Source organism: Sylvia atricapilla, chromosome 18 (assembly GCF_009819655.1).
Source record: "Sylvia atricapilla isolate bSylAtr1 chromosome 18, bSylAtr1.pri, whole genome shotgun sequence".
NCBI classification, from domain to species: Eukaryota; Metazoa; Chordata; class Aves; order Passeriformes; family Sylviidae; genus Sylvia; species Sylvia atricapilla.
Window position 1 is genome coordinate 6,419,104 of NC_089157.1, and position 27,845 is coordinate 6,446,948.

Consider the following 27,845-nt stretch of genomic DNA (forward strand, 5'->3'; position numbering starts at 1 on the left):
TTGATGTAAAATACACTACAAAAATTTCAGTTCCCTGTTCCTGGAAAGTAATCTTTCTAGTGGGCTCCAACAGAGTAGTTCAGAAGGAGAGGCTTTCTTGCAAAGAAAGACTAGCTGCATTCTGTTATATTAACAGGCAGTAAAAGCCCATTTAACTTAAACCATAAAATTGAATTTGGCTTGGAAAAACACAATAACCCCCTATGGGCCATTCACTTAAGAGCTGGAGTTGATTATCCTTGTAGGTTCCTTCAATGCAGAATATTCTGTGAATAAGTCTCTGGACTTCAACCCTGCTTTTTATTGATATTGTATAAAATTTTGGGTGAAGCCATCTGTAATCTTGAGTGAGGACAGAGACACATCCTTACAACTGAAGCCTATATTCATGTCCCAGTGATTTTGAATTACTCATGTGAGCAGTCTCCCTACACTTTAGTGATGACAATATTACCACGTCTCCCTGATTTGTATTCTGTTCCTATAGCAATTTAATTTGCTACCTATTGACTTTCTCTTTTGAAGCTCAACATCACTCTGAAGGATACAGAGATTTTACTAAGCCCCCCTTCCATTAGACACATGTTCCCTCAGCTGGTACTTTTTCCACAGGCTGATTTTTCAACATTAATAAGCATTGGAATACAGTAAACTTATCTTCTGGCTGAAATACTTAAAAATTACCTTCTCCTCTTCCAAGAGATGCTCCAAAATGTGATACCACTGGCCTGTAGCAACTGAAAAATATGGATTTTGAACTTCCTTCTTTGAGCTGTTGGCAGCAGTGTTGGGGTTACCTGGTGTAGTAGGGGCTGCTCACAGCTGGCTCTGTGAGCATCTGGAGGAATGGGGTTAGGAAGAAGATGATTCCTTGTCCTCTCTCCTCAAGGGCATCACTATCTGATTTAATCCTCCTCCCCGAGGAAGAGGAAGGATGATGTGCTAGTCACAATCTGATTTCAAGCTTTTTCCTCTAAAAATGACACCACCATGAGGTGTTTTGGGAAAGTCGTTTGCAACCTCACGGGCAAATCTGGGGTGTACAGAAAGTCTCGGTTACAGAGGCACTGTTCATGATTTAACAATTCAGAGTACTCTAATTCTGGTGCAGGCTGGATTAAACTATCCCAGCTGGCTGGTGTGTTCTCATAGGCTGTCTATTTGACAGTCCTGCTTCTAAAAATATCCCAAGTTGGATTTACAACACTGACCTCCCTGATAAATAATCCTTTACCATCACTAGGAGTCCCCTACTCGCACAGAACACACCTGCAGTTAAAGAAATGGCAGTAGCAAGAGGAGACTGGTGTTTCAGAACTTCTCCCTTTTATCTTCATTTTCTTGTATTTTTGTGTTGGTTTTCTCAGCAGCTTTTAGCTGCAGCAAAAGTAAATCTCAGTTCCAAACTGTGTGTAAAGAAATATGTGTCCATTTATTCAGATACAGTTCTCACTTTCATTTTAATTCTTCTGTAGCAAATGAAATAATTGTGTATTTATAACTGGTGTATGGGTTTTTGGAAAGGTGGGCAAAGAAGAAATATTTTTTTTTCATGTGTTGTGGACTATGATCTCTTGTTTGAAAGTCTCCAGCCGCTGAGTTTCTGAAAAGTGCATAACCCCAAATAATTGGGCTCTTTGACTTTCTGCCTTGGCACTGATAAGGCTGCTACAACACCCAGCCCCAAAGTGATTGGAGGTCTTCTTCAGCACATTCTTCATTTTTATGCTTAGGAAAAAAAATTGACCATAAAGGTTTTTTATGACTTTGCCACATGGTAAAGTTAAAGGGTCCCATTTTCACCATGAACCTTTTGGAAATGGTTACCTTTTTATTTTAAGAAGGCAGACAGTGCCTGAACTACAGCACTCAGGCCAGTTCTGCCGTTTGAATGGAAAATGGTATTTTTTATTAAATGCTGCAGACTCTGAAGCCTGAAAACCTGTTTTACATAGAGGCATTAGGCAAGAGACACAAATTGATTGGTGTCTTAGTTGAACACTTTGCCTGAGCCAAGATTTTCTTTTGATCATTATAATACAGTCGGATGCTCTTGCAAAGAATCGAGTCCATATCATAGGGGCAAGTAAATACTCAATTTATTTATTTAGGCATTCCAAAGCCTGCCTGCCTTTCTGTTACCAGTGCCAAACATATTGATAAGCTGATACAAGATTTTAAAGCCCTTAAACATTAGTTCAATTATTCTGTCTATTAAAGTGATAACTGGGGGCTAAAAGGTAACCAGATTATTGTAGAGATCTCTCTTGACAGCCTTTAACACCAAGTTATAAGATAAAGCCTGGAAATTTCAGGCCTCTTGGTATCATTCAGTCCACAGCACATTCTGAAGCAATTTGCTATTTCTAGGCTGTTTTTCATGCCATGGTACCACTCCAGTGCTCTCCAGCTTGCTCTGAGTGCCTGCCCACTTGCACAACTAGGCAATAAAGGTCCCTAAAATAAATGACTTCCTTAGTGTGGACATCAGGTAGGATTTCCAGATCAAAGAACTTTGCAGCTGTTTCAAGGTGGATTTTAAGTTTTAAGGCTCCTGCTTTGTCTGGACTTGGATTTAACTTAGGCCTGAGCACTGCCCTGTCCCCTGCCCTCTCCCCTGTTTCTCTGCAGTGTCCTGATTCTAATATGACTTGGAGACCTCAGTGAAAATGAGGGGAGAGACACGGATGGGAATGGAGGAAAGGAGCAGCAGGAATAATTCTGATTCTACTGGAATAGATTACCTTTCTAGGGTAACTTCAGAATTGTTTCCCCAGTGAAACAGAGGTTTCTGGAAAGCCCACAGAGGGTTTGCCCAACACAGCTGGGACCAGCAGTAAGGGGGTAGTGCCTTGGCAGCTCAGTCTGCAATTAGCAGTCACACAGTGCAGTCCTGCAATGATTTTTCCCTGGTTCCTAAAGCCTAAACCAGCAAATATTCCTTGCTATTCTTACCTGCACCAGCTAAATTAGACTAATGAATGTAGGCAGTTATTTTTCTTTATCCCATCTCCGCTGACAGCATTATCCAAGGCAGGAGTGAACAGTAATTAGCAGCAAGCATTGAAAGCACCCATGACATCACAAAGACTCTCTCCCAGGGAAATCAGCTGGCTTGTTTACAGCTTTCTCTCTCTCATTGCTGGGAGATGTAGATGTCACATCCCCCAGTGCTGAGAGCTTGTGGAAGATCACTCATTTATACAGGCAGCACTTGCGTGGGTGGATGGACACTCGAACTCTGGCAGCTGCTGCCCTTCCTTGGAAATCTGCAGCCATCCAGCACCTGATTTGTACCTGGGCTTCTACTTCAGAACAGTGTGTTCTAAAAGTAAGACTTAACTGTGCAGGTGTAGACCTGAATTAGTAATTAATGCTTGACCTTGTTGGAGCTAATGTGTCCACCTGCCCAAAACAGTTTTTAAAACCTTGAAAAACACACTCTCAAAGGACAGAATTCATCTCAGTATCAGAGAGGGAGTCCTTGAATCTCAACTCTTCTGCCTGCTGTTTGTCTGTGCTCTGTTGTCAAGGGAAATGCATCTCCACAGAGGGATTTGTCCTGTCCTAAGAGACCTAACTCTGGCTATCAGGCCTGATTAATCCTCTGAAGGTGCTGAGCTCTTTCTATTCACTGCAGGACCATTCAGACAAGAAGATGAATCCTGCACACACTGCAGATCCAGCTGTGCCTGACTGACTGACAGCAGCTTCCACTTAGCTCAGTTTTCTGCTCTTATTAAGAAATGTTGAGGTCTCTGTTAGAAAACACCAAATATTAATAGTACTTCAGAACTCCTACTTTGAAAACTAGAAGAGCCTAGCTAATAACAGTAAGTATTGCCAAACCATGCTCTATGTTTTTACATTTCTATAGTCCAGGACTGATGAATTAAAAACTTTAAAACACTCTTAAAATCATATGAAATGGTGGTGATGTCAAAAATGCCATGGTATGTTTCAACCAGATTTTTGCTTTCATGTTCAGTCAACTATTTTTGCTTGATCATTGCTCTTGTGTGTCTGAACAGCAAAGCAAAGACCTTGTTTACTAGAGCATCCTTTACTTTCAGTGCTTAAAGGAGCAATGCATGATGAGTTCACTTATAGAATTTAACAAAGGCAACAAAATCAGCTGTGTAAGACATAAGTAATTTCGCAAAAAAAGCTGCCAAAAAACTAAGCAAATGATTGCCATAAATTATAACATCATCATGTGACATTGCTGCAATTAATTTTTTACTCTTAAATAACTGCTCTTGCTCAGTGCCAAGGAAAATGCCACACATTAACTGACTCATCACCAGTCTGTGGTGCATAGTACAGATTTAATTTGATTACTCATCTCTGAGAAAATAAGTGCCTTACGATGAAAAAGCTGAGGTATTTTTTGTGTTCTGAAAGAATGGTAACAGAGTGGCTTTAAAAATAATCCCTACAGTAACACAGAGTTATTGCAAAGCATTATTTTGAGTTGTGGAGCTGGGCGCTGCATAGGTCACAGCCATGGCCCAAGCTGGAGGAGGATGGGCAAACCTCATGGATCTCATTTTTGTGAAAATCTCCCTGTAAGGAAAATAGAAAGATCCCGCTTTGTTTGTCCCAGAAAGTATGCAAACTTTATTGTACATCTTGACAAAGTGCTCCATCTAAGCCAATAAAATATTTATCCAGAAAGAATTCAGGAATAGCTATCAGGATCAAGAAATTACGATCTTTCCTGGGACAGGAAATACATGTTATAGACATGGATTTATCATACAACATAAGTATTCTGCCAGGGACTACATGTACAGTTAATTTATTTCTTGAGCAGAATTCTATGGAATCACCTCCAGAATCAAGTATCACCTTGTTTCTGCATGAATCAAAGGCAGAATGGTACTCAATGTAGTGTTACACACCAGTGAGAAGCAAAAGTAGCACTTCTGTGGGAATCTGAAGCACTTCCAGCATTACTTTGCAGTTAATCTTGTATTTGTCTTTACAAGAGACATAAAGGCTCCATCCAGAGAGACCTGATTATTTTGTAAGTAAAACAAAGTAATAGGATAGAGGTGTCTCCATATACAATAAACACTGCAGTGTCATTTGTAGATACGAGTCACAAAATTTGCAGTGCTTGGTTAAAAAAGGGAAAAAACCACAATTCCCTGATTTTCAGAACGGCTACAGGAAAACAGTTTTAACTGATTAACTTGCAAATACCTTCAGGCATTAATAAGAGGCGGGTAATTCCTTGTGGTACCACCCCCCAGAGTGACATATACCACCTCCCAAGGTGACATACCTCCCCAGAGAAGGCCTGTCCATTGAGGAGGTGCTCTGATCCCTGGCTGTCCTCGCTGCCAAAGTGTAATCGGATTTCCTCCAGGCGGTGGCTGTAGGTCATTGGGCCCCCCGAGATGTTCACCAGGTGCTCCTTGTCTAACCTCAGGGACACGTGTCTTCCTGTGTTGTACATCGTCCCACTGACCTAAGCCAAGTGGAGAGGAGAAGGAAAAAAAAAAGGATTTTTTCAGAATAATCTGCGAATCTTACCAACCCTTTGGAGATTTTGCTCTTTACACATCTTCATTCAAATACAGCGACGCATCTCGTGAGATGAAATGACCAACTTTAGGTAACACTTCAATTTCTGCTCTGAACCTTACACTATGTATTCAAATATTTTGTTAAAACCCAATGTACACATTTTAGCCTTGGCTGACATGCTGAATAGGACTGCTGCACTTCCAATTAAGTAGAGTACTACTTTTGGAGTACTTTTCATGCCAGGTCTGAATAATGCCTTCACTTCAAAATTTCTGCACTGGAAATGGGAACATTTCAGCTGAAATAAATTATTAAAGTACACTTGAACAAATCTGAAATTTAATTCTTTTCCCCCTTCTTTTAATATTTATAACAAAATTACCCAAAAGTAAAGGTGCTGCAAAAAGCAGAGATGCAATGATTCATTAATAGGGAACTCTATGCCTCCTGAAGCTGCAGGTAAAAACTTTCACTGTCTTCCTACACAAGTCTCTTTGTTTTGTTATAAATATTTTATACGTACAATTGCCAGATCTTTTAGCCAGAGAAGTGCAGAATTAATTACAATTTGAATATATATATCTAGTTCCTACTACACATCAAATAGCTCCTTAAGATTCATCTTTATTTTTAAAAAGGCTGAACGTTGTGTTTCATTTCCAAACTGATTTACAGCTGCTGTAATGCAAAAGGAAATGATTATGGAAACTTTTCATATGGAATATAACTCTGTCATGATTTCCACTGTCTGAGAAAAAGTTTCTAGATCAAAAACTTCTTTAATTTATGCTATTAGAAAGTAAAATATACCAGTTTGAATTAAAGTAGAATTGTGATTTATTTAAAAACATTCTGCATGGGTACAAATGCACACTTGAATAACATTCATTTAATTTAAGAGGTAGAAGTGTAGTAACACTATGCTTTGTTGCACTCCAATTTAAAATTAAAGACATGACTATTATATATTATATCCTATACTACATCAGTACTATGGTAATTAACATTGCTGCAGTGTCATTTTTTCTATAACACTAATTACTGAGTGGAAACGACCTGCTTTCTCGCACAGTACATTGTAAAAAGTTACACTGAACAGACTGTGCCCTAGAACTAAATGGAGGAGATTAAAAAGATTTTGACTGTTGTAGTTCTTTACACTTTGCTACAGATGTTCTATTTTTTGGTGTTTATTCCAATTTAAAATAAGCAGTAATAAATTTCTTATGAAAAGCCATAAAGACATTTATTCCTCTTTGCTGCAAATAAACCACAATGATTTTATTTATAAAAGCTCCTTACTTTTTCTACTTGACTTTGCATGCATAATAATTAAACACCAAGTTTAGTTTAATAGGTGGAAGAAGGTTAGTTTATTGAACTCAGTTTCAGTACACTGCACAAAAATGACATGAAATCACTAATCATAAGTAACAAATGTAGTTTAAGAACAAATGGGAAAATGAGTAAAGCCTCTTATGCACATTTGGAAGCTCATGCTTCACTGAACCCTCAGTTAAACTCAGCTGCTATGCAAAAGATTCAGAATGCATTTTCTTACATAAATTGTCATAAATCTCAAATGAGGTTACAATTATTTTCTCTCCTGAAGTAAAACTGACCCAAATAACCCCTAATGTGAATCAAATCACTCTCCACACAGCAGAGAGGGGAAATGATAAGAGGCAAATTCACGAACAGGAGTAACATTTGTCTTTCTTATTTCCCCCTTCATAAAAATGCAGTGCTCATAATGACATGGTATTGACTTTTTGGGACTAGAATTTCCCTGCATAGCTGCAGATGGAGAATATGAGGAAAGCAGTGGAGCATCTGAGGTGTCTCATTTCTGACCTGAGGGGAGGTGTGAACACTAGAAGCGAGACTGTTAAATTCTCCTGCATGGGCACAGATTGGGCACCAGGCAGGACAAAGTCCAAGATACTCAATATGTAAAGTACAAGGCCTTGCCCTTTTATGTGCCTTCTTAGGTTTAAGGGAAGCACTGGTTTCATTGTTGTGTGTGCCAAAATAAAGAGGAGCTGCAGAGATCACTTGAGATTCAGCACTGAACTGCACCTTCAGGACAAGCCCATTTATGAAGTAGAGTCTTTTATTTTCCATGTACTGAGATTACAGCTGAATGAAAAGGCTGAAATATTGAGGAACTTTTTTTTTTTTGTTAGGAGACTCTGTGACTTACCCAGGCTCTATAGTTGGCTGTGCTTGATTATGAGAAGGACCATAATAACACTATATAAATTTCTTTTTTGCAGTTCAGGATATTGTCTGGTTTATACACAAGCCAAAATATTACCACCTTTATGGGTGTACATTTCAAGTATGACCATTTACAGTTAGGACACAGAAACACTTAAATGTCTTCACCCTCTGTTAGCAAGCTCAATACCCACAAATGCCTTTTGCAGAGCAAATGCATCTTATTTTCCCTATGTGCAGTTTTAACTGCTACTGCAGGAAAATGAGGTTCTGAACTTGCTCACAACTAATAAGAAAAGGATTCTCCATGTTTATAGTACTGAGCCTTTAAAGTGATGGTGACTTATTTCAAAACATCAAACTGAGTTGGTTTAGGGGAAAGCAAATTTGCATGCGGCCTTACAAAAGGTTACAGGTGTAGAAGATAACAAGGAAGTATTTTCTGCATTTTGTACATTACCCTACAAAGTAAATAGCATGGAGAATGGGCACCTTATGGGAAAGATATTGCCTTTTCCTGCTACAGTCAACAGTCTCTGCTACTCCAGAAAGCACAGTATTTTTTATTTTTTTTAATGTGGACTGGATAAAATGTTATAGGGCAGTTAAAAAGGCTCATATAAAAGCCCTGTTAAGATCTATGTAACCATTTCTTAATTTATCAGACGGATCCCAGGTGCTTCAGTGTGGTGGCCTTTGTGCTGCTTCCTGCTCTGCTTTCTTCTCTGCGTGTTTGACTTGAAAATTACACAAAGATGAAGACTCAGAAAACAAATATGGGGAAGGAATAAGCACTAAATCTTGACCTCCTCTTTTTGATAAAGATCAATATTCACATTTGTCTAATGTTCTAGAAATGAGACTGCAGTAAAGGCAACCTTAAATCATCCATACAGCTGGTCTGAGAAAACAGGGAAACCCAAAATCATCCAAGTTAATAATCAGGTCACAATCTCATTTGACCTAATTTTCCTCACAGATTTAGAAACATTTTCAAACACGTAATATTACCCATGTCAAAATCCCCAAGCAGAAGAGAGCACTCTCATGGGCTTCAGTCTTAATTATGGAACACTTCAACTTTGGTAGGCTTTAATTAATTTACTAACATATTCCTGATGTAGTTATTTTCTATTTAATCTCATTACATTAAATTCTTGCTTCACAGAGCCTTGTGCACATAATTCTCCAGCAGCATTTTTCTCTATCTTGATGCAGGACATCCACACGGGTACAGGCTGCTTATATATTCCATACTTCATTTCTCAGTAAGATCTGGATATCCTGTGGTAGTTCTGTATAACTTGGCCCTGTGACCACAAAAAAAGTCCCAATTCTGCTCTTTGAAAGGTGGAACATAAGCAAAGTCAGTAAAAATGCACACCCAACAAACACAATCTCTTTGATGCACATTTATCTTGAAATGCTACAGATTTTATGACCATTAGGAAAAACCTAACAATAATAAGAAACCCCATCAAAATCCCTAAACCAAACAAGCCATATAAAAACCAGTCCAGAAAAATTTTGTTTTCCCCTCAATGGTGCCCTTTAACCAGCATCTGTGGAAACATTTTTGTTTTGTCCCAACTGTGTATCTTGTTCCCTTTGTCTTTTCTTCCACAAATAGTCCTGAAAAAGAAACTTTCCAGAACTTCCTTTGTGGCCTACATCTTTACATTATACAGCCTCTGTTAAAATAGCCTTCAAAACCCCAAGACAAAGAAAAAGAAGCCTGTTCCAAGATGAAGCCATGCTAAAAATGAGAGCAGGGAATGCAAGAGGAAAAGGGATGGATATTTTGCCTTTCAGTTCCATGCTCCATCTGCAGTTCAGAGTCACCTTCAAGGGGTAGCACAGGCCCTCTGCTTTCTGGGGCCTTTACAAATAGAGACATAGTACATTTTGGGTTTATTTAAGTTAAAAGTAGGCTGAATATTAGTTCCAAGAAAGTTTTTAAACTTGCATCAGTACCTGCCACTTGACCAGCACTGAATGTAAGGGAACAGGAAAATCAATTGTGTATGGCTGCCTGCTTTGGTGTCCTTGGATCTTATCTGTAATATTAGATGTTCCTTTCTTTAGGATGAAAATAGATACAGTCCTAAGAAGGCCTAGTGCCTTGGAGGGAAAACAAATCACCAAGGTTTGACTTGTGTTTTGAAGGAGATATAGTGCGCTGGTTTTGTGTGCTGCAATAATGAGATTTTCATCATCTGCTGCCTGCCTTTTCCATCCTTTCCTGCTGGAGTCCTGTGTTCCAGCAGAATAGGAAAGCAGCTCTGCAGGCTCTGGGAGGGGTGGGAATTGTGGGCTTTCCTCCTCTGTGAGCAGCACCTGAAGCACTTAGCCATTACCTTTGGGTTCTGCCCTTCAGCAGTGGCAGCAGTGCCATGAGGATCCCAAGGAACCTGTGACATGCCACTGAATTTCTGCTCAACTCCTCTCCCTGAGCAGCTCCATGGAGAGACAGGTTAATGCATTAACACTAGTATTAAATTGGTCATAGCATCTCCCATCTATGGATCTCAAGGTGAAAAAATGCAAAAATAAGGGTGCAAGGGTTTTTTTTGGCTCACTGGGATATGTCAACATCTTTGCCAGGTTGGTTCATTTTCCTCTAGACAGTTAGGAAGAACTGTCCCATGGAAAATTTCACCTCTGATGTGTCATCTGAACTTGAGTTTCTATATGCAGTGATAAACTGATTCATTCTTCAGGGGTCCCTCAAGCAAGTTCATTTAACGGGGTTATTTTGGAGGTTGTTCACAGTGTCTTGACCATATCCTGCGATATAAAGTTTTGTCCTCCCAGATTTAAATTGACAGGACTGTAGTAAGCACCTCCCTTGAGCAAAACAGAGTCTGCTTCAGGGTTTGAAAGCAGAGTTTACATAGTCTTCAGGTCTGTGATCAGAAATCTGACTTTTGGGGCAGTGAGGAAGCACTGCACCAAACCAGAATTTCAAAGGTAACCTGCCAGAGCAGCCTCATTTGCTCTCTGCAGCAGAATTATATTCCTTTATTTCACAGCAGTGGCTACACGACAACATTCATTCTCTTAATATTGTGCTTGTGGCATCCAGTAAGTTTTAGTAGTTTTTATGGTGTTGATTCCTCTGGCTGCTGCTAGAGGGGGCCCAAGCTGGAAAATAAAACGGTTTTATAGAGTGGTTATTCTAAGTTATTTAACAGTTCTTTAAAGGGTGTTGTGTTTTGAGTCTTCTCCTAAAGAGGAGATTGCCATATTCAAATAGGAGACAACTGATCTATGGATTTACCAAACTTTTGAGATCTTTCTCCTGGTCCTAAGGTATTTTCTATGTGTATCAAGGTATTTTGTACATGTATCGAGCTACACGTACAAAAAATAACTTTCAAATTTGCATTTAAGCAATTATTTTCTACAGAAGACGCAGTTTATTTAGGTGCTTTCAATGAATATTTGTACATTCGAAGAGTTAGCTAATTCCTTTCCCCTGCCTTTATGCTTAATCACAGTAGGCAACTTTATATAAAGAAATTGTGCAAAGGTTTTATTTTTGAAAGCAATTTTAGGGGAAATTCGCTGTTTCCTGCATGCTTTCCTTGCTGCCAGCAGAGAGCAGCGTCCACCCATCCTACACAACCTTTACCTGCATCCCACAGGGACTGCCACAGCCAGAGGAAAACGCATCTGGTTTCTATGGCACGGCTGCAATCCGCAGCTTTAATTCAGGAGTGGTGGATTCAGCTGTAGGACAGAACTGTGGGATTTGTTCCACGGCTCAAGGGTTTGGGGGATTCAGGCCCTGCAGGTTTCTTGGTCATCAGATAAAATGTCTGATGAATGGCTTTTCTGGCAAGAATTCAATGCTGTTATGTTGTGTTTATGGAAAAAAAAAAAAAAAAAAAAAAAAAAAAAAAAAGAAAAGTGGAGAGAAGGGAAATAAAGATAAGAAAACACCGCTTACTGGGAGGGAGCTGCAATCTAATTGCTGGGCTTTGAAGAACAACAGGCATCATCATCAATATTTGATTAAAAAAGGCCTGTGTGAAAAATGTAAAATGTAAGAGAGAAGTGTAAAGATTAACATAATCTTTTCATCTTCTTCGTTGAAAAGTTTAAAAAGGAAATGATGGTAATGAGCCAAATTAACCCATTTACCTGCCTAATGTAATGTGTCATCTACCAGCATTTGGCATGACACACTTTTTTTCTGATTTTAAAGCACCATTTTCAGTAGTAACTTTTCCCATTCACTCCTCTGCAGTTTTGCCTGTTCACTTCCCATGCGAGTGGTCTGTAAAAAATGTGGAGTTAACCTCATAAATTAAATATTCAGGCTTACCGGCTAATGAGCAAAATATGTCAAATTTCACTGATCAAAATAACGTGCTTCAATAATGTATACACTGTTCTGTAGCAAAATATAATTTTAATAGGGGACCCGCAGGGTCATGGTTAGTTGTGAGATAATTACATGCCATGGGATGTGAAGGAGTGAAATTGCTCCAAGGACACTGGTAACACCCCACAGAGCCCATGTGCTACATGGTGCCTTTTAGAGATAATAAAGTGCTTCATTGTGTTTGCACCACTCCATTAATGCAATGATTTCTGCTTGTTAGTAACTATGGAGCCTAAAGCAGATGCAGCCAAAATTTATGGTGTCTTGCATTAATAATTGCTGGGTATGCTGACAGCAGCTTTGCAGTGATACCATGCTCTCCTAAAGCTAAAATATCCCACTGTGAGTAAAAAAAAAAAAGATATTTTGGGGCATTCAAAGCCAAACTTTCAGTGGCTGCAGAACTCTGCTGTTCACAATCCTGTGTGTCCACAGCCACTTTATTTACCACTGATGACAACTCTCATCCTATGCTGTGACAGTGACAAGGATTATATGAAGGAGGGAAAATTTACATTTGCATGCTCCTCTTAGCTTATTAACCTTAGTTTAGAAATAGGTTAAGTCAAAAAGTAATTAAAGGAATAACTGGGTTTCAGAGAACTTACCCTAACGTGGTCTTGCAGTCTATAAAGATATTTTAATTCGGTTTTGTTTGAAGAATCTGCACTGAAAGTTGTATTAAGGGTAATTTTTGTCTCTGCTAAAGGGATGTCAAAAGAGCTGCCTTTTCAAAATCTGAAGGCTTACATAAATATTTAAAAGGTTGTAAATGGCAGAGAAGCCAACAAATTTGTGAAAAATTCAGATCAATGAAAAATTCCTCTTTCCATTTTTAAGTGGGTTCAAAAGGTAAAATTGAATATATTAAAAAAAAAAAAAAGGGGCCTCAGTTCCTTTTTAGTGAATTACAGTGACCTTTGGAGCAGCCTGATTTCAGAGCTCTTCTTCTTTCAGAGGTCTTGGCTTGAAAAGCTAGAGGTTTTCCAAAGGAATCCAGATCAGACAGAAATTTATAGGATGTATATTGAAATTAGTGTGTTTTAATTTCCTTATGTTTACCTTCTAGCAAGACAGACTCAGACAGGCTTAAATCTCATTTGATCAACTTCATATTAAAAATTGGTTCCAGCTTTCTATGAACTTAATTTTGCTTCTACATTTTCTTCAGTGCTTTCACTCCTAACTCATCCCTCTCTGCTGAGACAATCAGATACAGCCAGTTGATTGATTTAAATTCTTTTTTAAACTGTTGGCGCATCTTCTACTTTACTATTTGTGCATAGCGTTAGAAAAAAGGCTGTGCTAAATTAGTTTGAGAAGCATCATTCAGGTTAAGTAATTAAAACTGTAGTGTTGTGTAGGTTATTAATTGTGTAGGTTATTAATGCACTCACTGTTTTATTTATCTGCATCTATATATCTTTACACATATATATCTCTTCATATACATCTACAGAAGTGAAATATTTTATTTTTTACTAACTTTGTTAATGAAAAGGAAGAGAAAAATGTCCTCTCACATAGGCTGAGATTAATAAAAACCCTTTCTCGTTGTACATGCAGAGCAGCAGATCCGAGTGCCTGAGGATCACAGAGCTTCCTGCCCAGGGTAAAGGATGTGCCCTCAAAGCTCATCTCTTTTACACCATTATTAAAAGTCAAAACACACCATTATTAAGCTTAGTGATTCGATTTTACAAGAGCTAGAAAACACCACTTGTAGTTATTTATTTATCTAGTTCCTTTGCTGCCAGGATGTTTGAATTTCTAGGCCTATTAAGTTTTAATAAACTCTCTAAAATAATGAAGGGGCTGCTGCTGTTTTTTGTGATGCTGTGCCCACTCCAGCCATGGCATTTCACAAACTGATCCTAAGAAAAACTGCAGTTTCTGAGCTGTGCTGTAGCCAGAGAATCATGGTGATGCTTTACTGGAATTACAAGTCAGTGGAAATGCAGTTTATACACTTAGCATTTTAGCCATGATAGGGACAAGAGCTTTATCAGCTTTTTAAGAAATTTTTTGAGAGCAGTGTTATTCACAATATTCACTTTTCTCAAATCGGTGCCGAGGAAAAAATGCATAATTATTGAAATATAATTTCCCAAGCCTTGTATCTCTAGAGGTAAACTAGTATTTAGATAACTTGAAATTTGACCTCAATAAAATGCATTGTGTGTCAAGGCAAATCCTTTGTGGCCTGCAGAAATCATGAGTTATTCTGCCTAGTAGCATATTTCATTGGGACTTTTTTTTTGAGAAGAGAGCTGTTTTTTCCTAGCTTGCTTTTTCTATTTCTTTAAAGAAGGTGAATAAATTAGCCTTTCCAACTCCAAATATTACTGTTCCAGTTTAACAGAGGATTGTTTTACTGTTCTCATTTTGTCTGCCTCAAAAGCATCTGTGTACTTTTTATGTTGAGAAAACACTGGAACTGAAGAAGAGGGAGAAATAAAAGAAAAACAACCAACCAACCCCCATCTTGAACCTATTTTTGCTTTTCCTGACACTTCCCTCTCTGCCAAAACTCTTCATTTTTTCCCCTGACAAGACACAACACAAGGTGGATGGAAGAGTAGAAAATTTGTGTTACAGCATGATTTTGAGCTCCAGATTAACTTAGGAGCACTCCTTTGCTTAATTTGGTCAAGAGATTTTGTGTTTATTATTTCATTTTTTGGTTTTATGTTTGGTTGGTTTGGGTTGGTTTTTTTTGTTTTGTTTAGTTAGTTGTTTTTTCCCCATTCCCTGCTGTGTTTATGGAGTCCATGGCTACAGGGGAAGAGCCGGTCCTTTGTTCCACATTCTCATCTCCTGCAAAGCTTCATGTATGCTGCAGTTGTATAAATCACTCTTTTTACAAGTAACCAGCACTAAGGATCTAGATACCAAGAAGAACTTTTGCCCTCTTACATCATTCCCACACATGCTTTATTCCATGCAGAGTGAAAGACACTTTTCCATTAGTTTAAACCCTAAAGAGATGGTGAGAAACTATTCTGAAAAAGGTTATTAGAAAATCAGTTTTTTTACTGTGTCAATTTGCCACCAATTCTGCTCTGTTTTCTTGGTCACTTCGCTTACAAAGTCCAGATTTATCTGGCTCTGCAAAGGAATCCCTAGGGAAAAGAGGAAGGAGTTATGGGATAAAGCTAGCAAGGAATCAGCATAGGAAAATGCTTGTCCAATTGGGATGCAATTTAAACTAGACAGAATCTCAGCTTTCCGCACAGAAAAGTTAATTTTTAAGAAGTATTTTATCACCTATATTCTAAGAGTTTCAGGAGTATTTCATCTGTTGAAACTTGTTGACAGGTTCTGTTATCTTCCCAGGAAGACGCCATAGTCCATATTCAGCTATGGATCCACAATCCTGTTTATCAGCAATTGCTTTTCCTCCTGTTTTTTATACCTTTTTTCCTCCTTTGTGGCCAGCTGGGGATGGATGCTCTCAAACGCCTGCATAGAGGGATCTTCCTCAGCTCAGGGTGTTTGCACAAGCACTTCTGTGCTCACAGTCCTATTTGGGATTAATTAAAACTGAGGGGTTGAGAGGTGCTGAACATCTTACTGTGTAAAGACAGCCTTCCTCTCTTTATCCCTAACAAAAATGAGTTTTAGAGTCCCTTCTCACACTCAGGTTTGCTCTTCTTGCCTGCAGAAGAGGAAAATACTTTAAATGTGCTTATGTTCATACTAATTAGACAGTGCTTAGGCTGAACTGGAGCTTTCAGAAATTAACTCTTCCAGATCAGAATTAATATTGCTTATAACCCTAATATTGCTAAGAGCCCAGTAAAAATTTCAGCACACTTGGAATTTTTAATGGTTTTAAATGCACAGGTTCTGCTGCCCCTGAGCCACTGGAATCTGTGAGCAGTATCAGGTTTTGGTATATTCTGGTGACTAATATAGGCTAAAGTAAAGACAGGAAATGCTCCCAGCACTTCACTTAGAGAAAAATGTCCACTCCCTGATGTAATTTAAAGATTTGTAAGTCTAATATGGCTTATGTCTTATTATTTTCATATTACTAAAGCCTAGATGATGCCTAATAAATAAGTCCTTTGATCGTCTTGGAAATGACAAACCTATTGATGAATTGAATTTTCTCCAACAAGATATTGCTGTATTGAATTTTAGACTCTGTTTTTAATAAACAGAGAGTGTCCAGAATTGCTTGCTATGACAGTCTTGAAAGTAGGGCATAAACAGACTTGGAAAAGGACTGAATTTATAAGGGAAGCTTTTGCTGGAGCTCTAATCCATTATCCCTCCATTGCTGACACTCATTTGCAATGAGAACACTGGACCAAAGTGCCCAGTGCCTCCAGGTGACATTCTGGCTCAGAAAGGTGGTAGGAACCCCAGGGCTGGATTGACATTGGAACATTTAAAAAGCTGCCTCTAATTGCAGAAATATTTTTCATCACTGTTGGAATTTACTTTTCTCTGAGTATATGGTGTCTTCAGTCAGCCTGTCTCACGTGGCTGAGTGGCTCTGGGTTTCTCTGGGCAGAAGGTTCATGTGATGATGGCACAGCCATTAAAAACCAAACAAATAAAATGGAAACAACAAAAAATTCTTGTACACCTCAGACTATAACAAAATTCATGTAGGGGCAAGCATCCTAAAATGTGCCAGGTAGAATATCAAAAAGACTTTTCCATTTCAAAGTTCCACATCAAGAGTGAGTGCAGCTTGTGTATTCAAACTGTGGGTTTGTGTATATATATCTGGATCCACTGGGGGACTCAGAGTATCTATGTAATTATCCAAGTACATAGGTGGCTATTTGCATGTCAAGTCAGAGATGCATATTCAGGGTATAATTCCAGCTCTTTTCAAAAAGTTGAGGGTTGGTTTGTTTGTTTGTTTTTGGTTTGTGGGTTTTTTCCTGATTTTTTTCTGTTTTCCATACCAGCTTATGCTTTCATAGCATAAAAAAACCCAGCTTGAAACATAAGTTTATAGAGGCTAGAGCATAACAAAAGCACTGAGGGATTAGTGAATATAATGTGATACAAACAAGCCGACTGACAACTCAGTAATAGGTATTGAGTAGAAACCTGAATAGAAATCTTACGGCCAAATCACCTTTAAAGGATTTTAGATTGGTTTACATATTTTTCCTTCTTGTCTTTTTCATTATATATATTAAAATAAAGGTTGATACTCCCAAATCCCTACCTTTTGTAGTATGTCGTGTCTCACGAAATCAAAGCAAAGTCAAACCAACAACCTCTAAGGTAAAATAAAATTATGGTCCTTCTTTAGGATCCTGAAACTATTTTGCTACAGAATTTGATAGGGACAGAATTCTCTAATGTACATCTCAAATGTCCCAAATTGTGAGACTTCAGATTCTGCTCCAGGGGGACGGTGGAGGAGGGTGCTTGGTGGTTACCTTTCTTGCATCTCTATTTGTTAGGGTCATAGAAGAGGCCTCTCCACTCAGTTTATGTGTTCACAAAATAAATTAAAGATATTTATCAATTGCTAGTAAGCAAAAAAAAAGTCCCACTCTCTTGATCATACAATATATACTTAAAATATCTGCAGAATAATTTATTCTTATTCCTGAAAACAAGATATTCACTTGGTACCATCCTGTGGAGGCTGTTAAGCCAGACAATGTTAATCCAAACACACGACTCTGGAGAGAAACCAGACAATAATATGAACATGGCCCTTTAGAAATAGAGCAGTTAGGGCAGAGAGAATAGAAACATAACCCCTTAAAGGAGAAACCCTGGCAAACAGCTGTCTGTGTTATGGTCAAGAAATGCGTTAATTGGTTCTTTTTTACCCCATTTCGGATCCTTCCCCTGATCGGTCTCTTTCCAAATTCCCCATTGGCTAAATTGTGAAACCCCACCTCTAGCTACGCTATATAATCCCTCTCCCCTGAGACCAGCGGGTCTCTTTCCTTGTGGACTTTGTGAAATAAAGAAGCTTTCTTGGGCTTTGGAAAGGCCCCATCTGGCTTTTACTCCTGCGTCACCTGGGGTGGCAAACGCGGCTCTGCTGTTCAGGCAGCCTCACAAAGAGCAAATCAGCTGCACTTAGTGCACCTAAAAGGATGATCACTTTGCACTTAAGGGTGCACAGAGAGCTGAAATCACTCTCCACCTGAGAGTACCTGTGCCCTGTTGATCCAGGTGTCTTTTTTAAAGATGCTTCTAGCGAGGAAGGTCACGGCACCTTCACCACCAGACCAGACTGTGACACCCTCCTGTCCCCTATACCTGCACTGCTGTTTGTAAGTCTAATTCTGGAAGAAATGCACAAATAAAACAGCCCCAGCTGTGGCAAAGAGACTGAACAAACCCTCATGAAACACGGAACAAAGCACGGATCAAAGTCCTCGACGACTTCACATACTTTTAATGAATATTTTAGCTGAATGTATCAGCCCACAGAGATTAATCCTGGGCATTCCAGCATGAGGCTGCAGCAAGAGCTAACCTACCAATATGCTGCTTCTAGCAATTCAGAGACCTAAGACTTAATCTACATCATCTAGAAAGCATGTGTGCAGAAAATGTGTAATGCCAGATCTTACTATAAAAAAGAAGATTAAGGCTGAAAAAGGATTAGAAATTAATTAAGGAGCTTCTTCATGTTTCCTGATATGCTTCTGATCTGTGACCAGCCTATCTTCAGAGTCTCTGCTGCTGATGCAGTTGTTAGTGATAGTTCAAATCAGAAACACTACAAAGGATTATCATTAAGCTTTAGGAAGAGCTGCAGCCTGGTGGTTTGGGGTTTATTTTCCAGTTCCACAATTGCCGATATATTGCAGGGATCAGGGGGAGAGCTGCAGGCTGGAAGCTCAACTCTCCAGGCTCACACTACCAGGAGCAGCAGCTCTTTGGTGGTGGCGCTTTGGGGCTACAGTAGGGAGTTGATACAACCCCTTGCAGAGGAGCAGCAGAACCTGACACAGCCCCGGCCAGGGAAAGGGGCCAACAAAACGACAGGGAGGTCTGAGCTCCTCTCTGATCCATCTCCTCTGTTCTCCAAGGTTAAGCAAAACAATCCTGGGCTCAGTTTTTGAGGGAGATGGCTGTGGGCTGGTTTTGCATGATACTAGATGATGGTGTAGACACACTATGCAAAAACAAAACCAATTTAGACACTGACGAGAAAAGTGACATCTTAGGAGTTTCAATTCAAGCTTTGCAGTGGGCTCACTGAAAGTTTAAAACTGCATGTACTTCACGTATAGGTTAAGAGTATGCATCAGGGAAGAATTAATTCAGATTGATATTAATTAATTAGAGTAATATTAACTGTTTTTATCTACAGCTTTACTATGCAGGCAGTTTCTTACGTATGACACGGCATATTTCCATTTTCTGGAACCTGATTATACTCTTAAGATTCAACCTTTACCCCAGTTGGACAGAACGATTATTATTTTGTTTGGAATTCCCAGCTAAATTTCCACAATATGGAATCAATGTGACTGTAAGAGATATTCTATAAACAGGGCCCTCAAGCTTGTTTCAGTGGAGATCAAATTAATTTTATCATGTTTGTTAATACACAGCTATATGCAGGTTCTGAAGTAGAGAGGGTATCATATGCACTGACAGCATTTATGAAAGCAAGTGACAGTAAAAGGTAAACAATTTTTAGAGAAAGATTAGACAGTTTGGTTTCAAATGAAAACTCTAGAAGTGAGCATGGAGGAGCTGACTTGTCAAGCAAAAAGATTTTTCCTGATTGTGTGTATTCCAGCACAAACAAACATTGCCCCTGAAGCCCCTCTAAATTCATGATACTGATAAATCAGACAAAAAAGAAGCCCTGAATATTGAACAGTTGCTTCAAAAAAAATTAATGGTATCTGAAAACTACTGTCATTACTATGAGATGTAACGTGATTCAACATGAATTGAGACAAGAAGCATTGACTTCTTTGTACAAAATGTTATTACCTGAGTAATTACACAGAGCTATGATGCTCAGCCCTGTGGAATTTACTGCATTCCCTTTTCCAGGACAAATTCACAGGCAGAGTATCTCCTTTCTTGGAAACATCTCAAGGGTTGGTTAAGTTTCCATTTTCAGCTGCAGGTTCCCACATTCCCGTATTGCAGACTTGAAATTTTCTTCTATTTTAACTCTCATGGTGCAATGTTTTGGGGGATAAAGGAGGACACTTTTTTGCATCCACACTTTGTTGCCCTAAGTTATCTTGCAGTTTGGATGTTTGCATTTGTGTAGTGGAGATTCCCACGCAGCCTCATGTAAACTGTGTATTGTTTACACCTTTCTCCTCTGGGAGGAGTCTTGGGATTGATGGTGATGTTCACCTACGAGGTCGAAGAGCTGGCAACCTGTGTAGCCAATCCTTTGCCTTTTGATAAAGAGTGTGTATATATGGAGTCAGAGAAGTTCAAATAGAGCTTTCCTGCTTGACCTCCAGCTGCCTGCCTCGTTCTTTCATGTCCCTAACAGTGACACACTCTGACACATCCCTCAAATCCCAAAGGCCTCTGTTCCCTCTTCCTTCTGCTTGTCTCCCTGTCACCAAGAGGTGCAGGACGTCTCCAGCTCAGCCTTGGTGCTGAAACCTTTGTGTTTTCACGAGGTGTTGGTACCAAACCAGCTCTGCTTCCCCTTAAAACACATTCCAGAGAAACAAAATGAGTTCAACAGTGAGCCTGTCCACTCTGCCTGATGTTCCCAGCCAGAAAACCTGGAGCTGCTGCTGGCAAAGACAGACCTGGAGCCACAAACAACGTGATCCCACTGGCAGATAATTGGCTAAATCTGTTTAGCTGGAGAGTTAAATCTAGAAAGTTGTTTTAAATTCTGCTGAAGCTTGTGCAGCTCTGAGTTCACACCGTCTCTGACATGCAAGAGGGCTGCTTTAAAACTGCTGTCAAAAGATGTTATTTTTGCTAAAAGGCCCAATGACTGAGGTCTCTGCAATCCCTGCAATATGGTGCATTGATAACTAGGGAATTGCCTCTTTATTGTTCTGAAGCAAATTCCTATTTACAGCAAAACCTGTCACTTCACAGAATCCACAGACTTCTAAAGAGAAAAAATTCTGCTTATTGCTAAAAAGTATAGTGAAAAGTATAACTTCAGGGAATATTTAACAATACCTGCAAAATACAGGTTTCAAATCTGTCCCATATTTAAATTCATATGTTTGGGGTTTTTTTTATTATGAGAAATACAGCTCACAGCTTTTCCTCTCTTCTAACAGTAGTGTGTGTCATGTGTGTACAAATATTTATCATTAGCTTTATGAGTCTCTTTCTCTTTTTGACCACTACAGCTATTCAGTTTCTCTACGTATCCCAACAATTATGTAAAGATGCCATTTGAGAGCCCTGAATTGTAAGTTTTCTCCATATGGGGTAGGTCCAACCTCCTGTTCTCACATATACATATAGATGACTGCATCAAAGTATGTTACATTTCATAGAGTAAACCAGTTTCTAAGAATTACCATATGACCATCAGGTGAAACATAACACAGCCTAAACAGACCTCATTAAAATGTGCTTATCAAATAACTTTTGTCAAGTGGAATGGACTCAGTGAAGCCTCTTGCCTTTATTTGTATGGAGCCTGGTGCTCTTTTTCATTGATGCCAATGGGGAATTGACTGATTCACTTCTCATGGTGGATTTACTGCAGCATAAATTTACTGGCTTCAGCAGGGCTACAACTTCTGATTTACACTGTTATGAGAGGAGAATCAAACCTCGAGTTTACAGCTGAAGATTTGTACCAGATGAAGCATTCAGAATGCACAGGGAAATGCCCCTTGTGAAGATTAGTGGTCATTCTTTATGTGTAGATCACTCACTTTCCTGCTTTGAATGCTCAGTCAATGACTATTTATAGCAGAGCACATACAAATCAGGCTTATGAGGTATTAAATCAGATTTAGGGTAAATTTTTAACTTGCCCTAAACAAATGGCTGGAAAATGGAGGGTGTATTTACTTTTACAAGTCAAGTTGCCACTCACCCCTTTTAAGCACAGGCATACAGGAGCTGTGAATTTAGGCAAATGCATTTGCCTAAAAAGCAAAGGAGATCACATGGCAATTTAGTCCATGTACCTATAGTTTGATTTGAAATAAAATGTTTCATGATGTCTAAATATTTTTATCTTTATGAATCAAAATTCCTTTTTTTTTTTTAATGAAGCATCTCTTGGCAGTGCAGGAAATTTGGGGATTATTGGCAAATATAGAGTTTTACAGATCTGTGCATTTACAATGACCTAATTAACATGCAAGTTTCCTGTAAAAAATTTTAAAAACACAAGTTTTGGACTCAAAGATCAGCTGCAATTAGGCTCTTTCTACTGAGGAAAGAGACACCACGCTACCCTGATTTCTTGTGAAATTTTCAGGTCTAAGCAAAGCTTAAGATTTAGTTTTGATGGAAGGACTCTGCAGTGAGGCTGAAATGCCACCACATCATCTGAGGAACAAGAGCCCACACAGAGCTCCCAGCAGTGCCCCTTTCTGTGCAACCCTGTTTGGGTTAGCTTTAGAACCAGCCAAGGTTCATCACATACTCTGTGCAGGACACCACAAAATGCGCAAAGGAATGCCCTGACTGGGCCCTTCTGAATATGCTGAGGAGGATGACAGGCTTGAGCCCTTATGCTAAAATACCAGAGCTTTGTATATTTAGAGTTTCAGAAAGAACCACACATTTATAAGGAAGTTAAGATGCAACACAGCTTTTGTTTGTTGTTTAGGATGGGTAATTTTCCAACACCAGATGTGAGCAGCACTGCACAGATAAGGCAGCTTCATCTCCAGAGTAATCTGCAATGAGCAGGGAGGGTGAACCAGGTAGGGGCTTCATGGGAAACAGCTCAGCCAGGTATCATTTCATCAGAATACTTGGAAAACAACCTTAGAGTCTGATTTCCCTTTACCCAACACTCTGCCTTCTGCACCCTGCCAAATTTAGAGCTCTTGGAACACTTTTCTCTTTCAATTTTGCTCCCACCTTTTTTTGTATTCCTCATATATAACACCCAGATGTGTGTGTGTCTGTATGTGAGACACCTGGTTACTTCTAGATCAATTTACTTTAATTGCCTCCAGTCTTTATCTGGAAACTGTGAAAGAGTTTACATGGATTTACTTTGATAGGGAAACTAAACACAAGGCATTGTTTAGGAGGGGCTTTATGGAACAAAGCTGATTTATTCCTACATAAACTGGTACAAACTGCAGTGTAGACAGGACCCTTGGATTTGGAGCTTTGCAAGCATCGGTGGGAGCTAGGGGAGTTTCAAACCAGGTCTTTTTCACTCAAATGATGACAGCAGAGGCACATATCATTTATTTCATGCATCAAGGGAGATTTTAAGAGGCCTAATCACTCAGAAAATGCAGAACTCAGTTCTCAGCTCTCCTGAATAAAACAAGCCTTCCCTGAGCTGTGTAGATGGCTGAATATTCCCCCCAAATGACCACAAACCTTTCAAAAGCTAGCAGCTCACACGTGCTGCTCTCCAAGGCAGAACATTTGTGCTTGGATTCCCCTATGGTACTTCCCTACTCATTCCCTTATTCAGGGTGTGTTTTTGAAGTGCCAGCAATATGCACAAGGCAGCTCTTCCTACATCAATAGAGACAGTGCTGCTGGGATATCTTTTCAAGTCCTGGGAGTCAACATAACAGCATCTCTGTCTTGCCTTGTTCCAGGCAGCTGAATAGACAAATACAGCTAAAAATGGAGAGTCAAAGAATCAGGATTTTACTAGCAGGGGAATGGCATTAGTCACCCAGTGAAGCTCAGAGATCTTGAGGAAACTGCCTCTGTTCCTAAACACTCACACGGTGTCAGGAACCACAACACCAGCCAGAGCATCCTCAAGCACATTAATGACTTAAGGGGACATGCTCAGTGTGTGAAAGAACTCCCTCCAGCCAGTCTGGGGGAAGAATTCACTAATGGTCTGAGCAGTTGCAGTCCCATGACTTTGCTGAGGTTCATACGGTCAAAATCTTGAACAAACGTGCTGAAACCAGCCAAGTAGGAACGTGTGTAATATCCGTGGTGGGGGCAGAATGGAAGGGTTTTAAGAAAACACTGGTTTCTCACACAGTGAAGAGGACAAGCTTCTAAGATGTTCTCCAAAATGCAGCTTCTGGTCACATGCCCAAGGGAGCCTGGGCTGTTGAGGCCCAGCTCCTAGCAGAGAAAAGAAGTGGAAGATGGCTCCTCTTTTGTTTCTGGAGGAATATTTCCCTTCCTGCTATCCCCAGACTCTGGGAAAGATCTTGCTAACCTACACTGGGCTGGCAGTGACACACAGGGACATCAGCCACCACAATTTTATCACTTCCTTTATCACTTCCACAAATGATATTGTGGAAGAAAAGACATTTGGTAGATTATTTACAACTGAAATGGAGCTAATGCTTTTGGATTATTTACAACTGAAATGAATCTAATGCTTGTACAGAACATGTAAAAAATAGTCAGGTACACCTGACAGTTTATAAAAATATCATTTTTTTGCTTATGCATTCCCTTGGCAACAAACTGTAATAATCTAGAAAATACTAAGCAAGTATCTAAGCAACAGAAGAGAACTTGAAAACATTTACTATATGACTAACTGCATCACAGTAATTGAATTTCCCTAAATCAAGAGGAAGAATTAAATTAATGGAGCAATAGTTTGACAAGTTTGGCTGCAGTTAATAGACATAAGCAAAATCATTACTTAAGCATATTGTTAATTATGTTTGAATCAAGAATAAATTGAGTGATAGCTGTTAATTAGGCCTGTGTGCACAAGAAAGTAGGCAATACCGTTCCAGCAGGCTATAAATATGTGTGCTTGCATGATGCTGAGAGGTGTGGGTGAGTGAACAGAAGAGTGTGTGGGTGTGAGGATGGAAGCAGGTGCCTTGCCTGCTTGGTTGCAGGTCAAAGTTATTTAATTCAGATGAATGAACAGAGGCTCAGGTTTCTGCTGCTGGTTCACTCTGGGCCACTGATTTCCCCATTTCTCAATTAAACTTGAAAGTGAGAAAACCCAGAGAAGATTGGTGACCCTGATGAAGTGCAATCCTCACACACACTTTTAGAGAGCCAAGGATCTCAGAGGAGCTGATGGCCCAAGCAGTGGGACAAGGGCTGGGTCATGAGGGGGTAGAATCCACTAAATACCTTGGACCCTTACATGTTCTGCATCCTACAGACTGTAGTAAAAAAGCCATGTAGGTTTTCTGATGACTTTAAAGTCTTGATAAAAGAAAATACTTGGTTCTGAAGTAGATCAAATAGTATTAATTGTCTTTGTATCCCTCTAAGTCACTCGTGTCCACGTGTTTATGTGTCCATAAACAGCCCAGGAAATAAAAGGTGAACTTAGATTAACTGATTGATTTGGTGAACCATTCTTCTATTTCTGCATCCAGATTTCTCTCAATTCATCAGTTCTGCTAAAAGGACAGAACTTGTGAATGGAGGTCTCTGGGACATGAGAGTAACCAGCTAGGTGAGCTAACCTAAACCTGATGTCACCATCACAGCAATGGGAACAGGACAGCTCTGCAGTAGTCACAACCTGTGAAAAAGGTCTTAGGAATTTTGCATTCAAATTGTTAAAATTTCAGCCTGGACTGGCTTGTGGTCAGTGTAACAGTAAATCAGAAAGTTACCACACTTCTGTGCCTTCCTTTGTCCTTTTTTCCAAATCTGTCTTAGTGGAATCTCCCTCACTGTAATCACCAGAGTTCTCCCATTTCTAGTTACAAACCCCTTGTATTTAATGCCCTCTGAGGTGCCCTGGCCACCATTTCTCCAGTAAGTTAGACTTGATTCAATAATAAAGATATTAATAATGCACAAAGTAGTGCCAAACAGCCATTATTGAAGGAAACAGAGTCTCGAAAGCCATCTAAATTTCGCACACATTACAGTGCCTAAATGCACTTTATTACCTTCTTCTGATAGGAAGTATTTCTAATGTCTGCAATTTAGTTCTTTCTGCTTCCCATTCCACGGGTTGAAGAAAATTAAAGGTTATCATTAAATTGCACAAGTTACAATTTAAAGGAAATGTCAGTCAGTATTAAAGTAGTTTAAAAACTGAACAGATGTTGATAGGTAAATTATTATATAGAAACAGTCTATCTGTGGAGAAAAGACAGTTTTCTCCTCTCTGGTGTCACCAGGCACTCACTCCCTTTCACTTGTGACTTCTTTTCTCCTGCTTCATTCCTGACCTTTCTTTGTCAAATGCTCATTGAAGGTGAGGTTTGCATTTATCCACCCACTGGGCTCCCTTCTGAATCATCTGAGACTCAGATACACTCCTGGTCACCAACCTGACTGTGGGCAGATTATGGGCAGATTTTATGTGCACTTTGCTTTTCATTGCAACCACTGGCAGCCTGGAGCTCTTCAATAAGTGCAGAAAAGTGAGCAGATTTGGGATGTCCCACTCAAGATGTTCCATGGGACAGAGTTCAGGTGCTGGAATGTTCTTTACTCTGTTCTCATGGCCCCAGAGCAGGTTCAGGGTGGTGTTTATGTCAGTACAGGCATGCCACATGTGTTCTGATCAGTCTTGAGACACCCAATGAGGGCTTTTTCCCCTTGGTCCAGTTTGCAGCAGTGTTTTGAACCCAGGAACTCAACCTGAGAAAAGCAGAAGCTGCTGGGGTTTCAAAAAGAGTGACAATTCCCAAGACACCTAATACTACTTTGAAAATCTGACTAAAAGAAGCCAAGTGCATCCCAAATATCTATTATCTGTTAGGGTATGATTTATATTAGATATCAAACATTCAAAGGACTCACCTACACATTAATATAAGAAAAACAAGATACACCAGCAGCAGCTATCATTGGTTCTTTTCATTTCTTGGCCACTCCAAATTATTCCAGACTCCCAAGAAACACACTGAAATAATGTGTGGCTCAAGAAATATATGGTGTTTCTTTTTTTACTGACTTTTACTGTTTCTGTGTCATATTTCCATATTTTTCTTACATATCCATTGGGAACAAGCACTTTTGTTTTTACTACAGAGAAGGCTTTCTTTTGTGAAAACTCACTCCTTAGACCAAACTGCAGGACTTGGAGCAATTACAGGAACTGGGAAGCTGTGTTATCATCACACTGGAAATGAGGCTTATACACTGAGGCAGTGATCAAAAATAACAGAATTCCTATTTTTAATCCAGATATTACCAGGAAAACTTCCCCATAAAAGAGGGCTCGACTTCAAAATAAAAATCTGAGAAAGTATGTGAATAACCCCTTGTATTTAAAGCACAATTTCCAAAATTATAATTGGTAAACTGAGGGAAAACCATTCAACCCTAAGCATAGATCTTTCTATTTTCCAAAAGCCAACCAAGCTCACCACAACTGAATTAAATAGCCATGAGAAGAAAGCAATAAAAAGACTGACAGAAAAAGTAGTTATAATCTATAAGATGTATTTAAAGTCAAATATAAGGAAAAAAAGTTATGCTTTGGAAGCACTCAATGAAAAAGTATTCCAAGAAATCAGAAGGAAAGCAAGATCCTGATTACTAAGTAGTGTTAATTAATAATAATGGGTAGGTCTCTTCAGGAGGAGAACAACCTACAGTTAAACAAGGAAGTTCAATTACTATCCAGTAAGTAATTACTACCCAGTGTTTCTAAATATCATGGCGCCTTGGA

The 27,845-nt window shown here is 39.3% G+C and overlaps 1 protein-coding gene across 2 annotated transcripts in view; it reads right to left on the reverse strand.

Annotated features, from left to right (window-relative positions):
• Positions 1 to 27,845, reverse strand: part of CA10 (carbonic anhydrase 10) — a 175,495-nt gene that overhangs the window by 33,148 nt on the left and 114,502 nt on the right. For both annotated transcript variants that reach the window (XM_066332146.1, XM_066332147.1), the window contains one exon: positions 5,291 to 5,476. In XM_066332146.1, the coding sequence (XP_066188243.1) occupies positions 5,291 to 5,476 (186 nt within the window). The remainder of the gene's footprint in view (positions 1 to 5,290; positions 5,477 to 27,845) is intronic.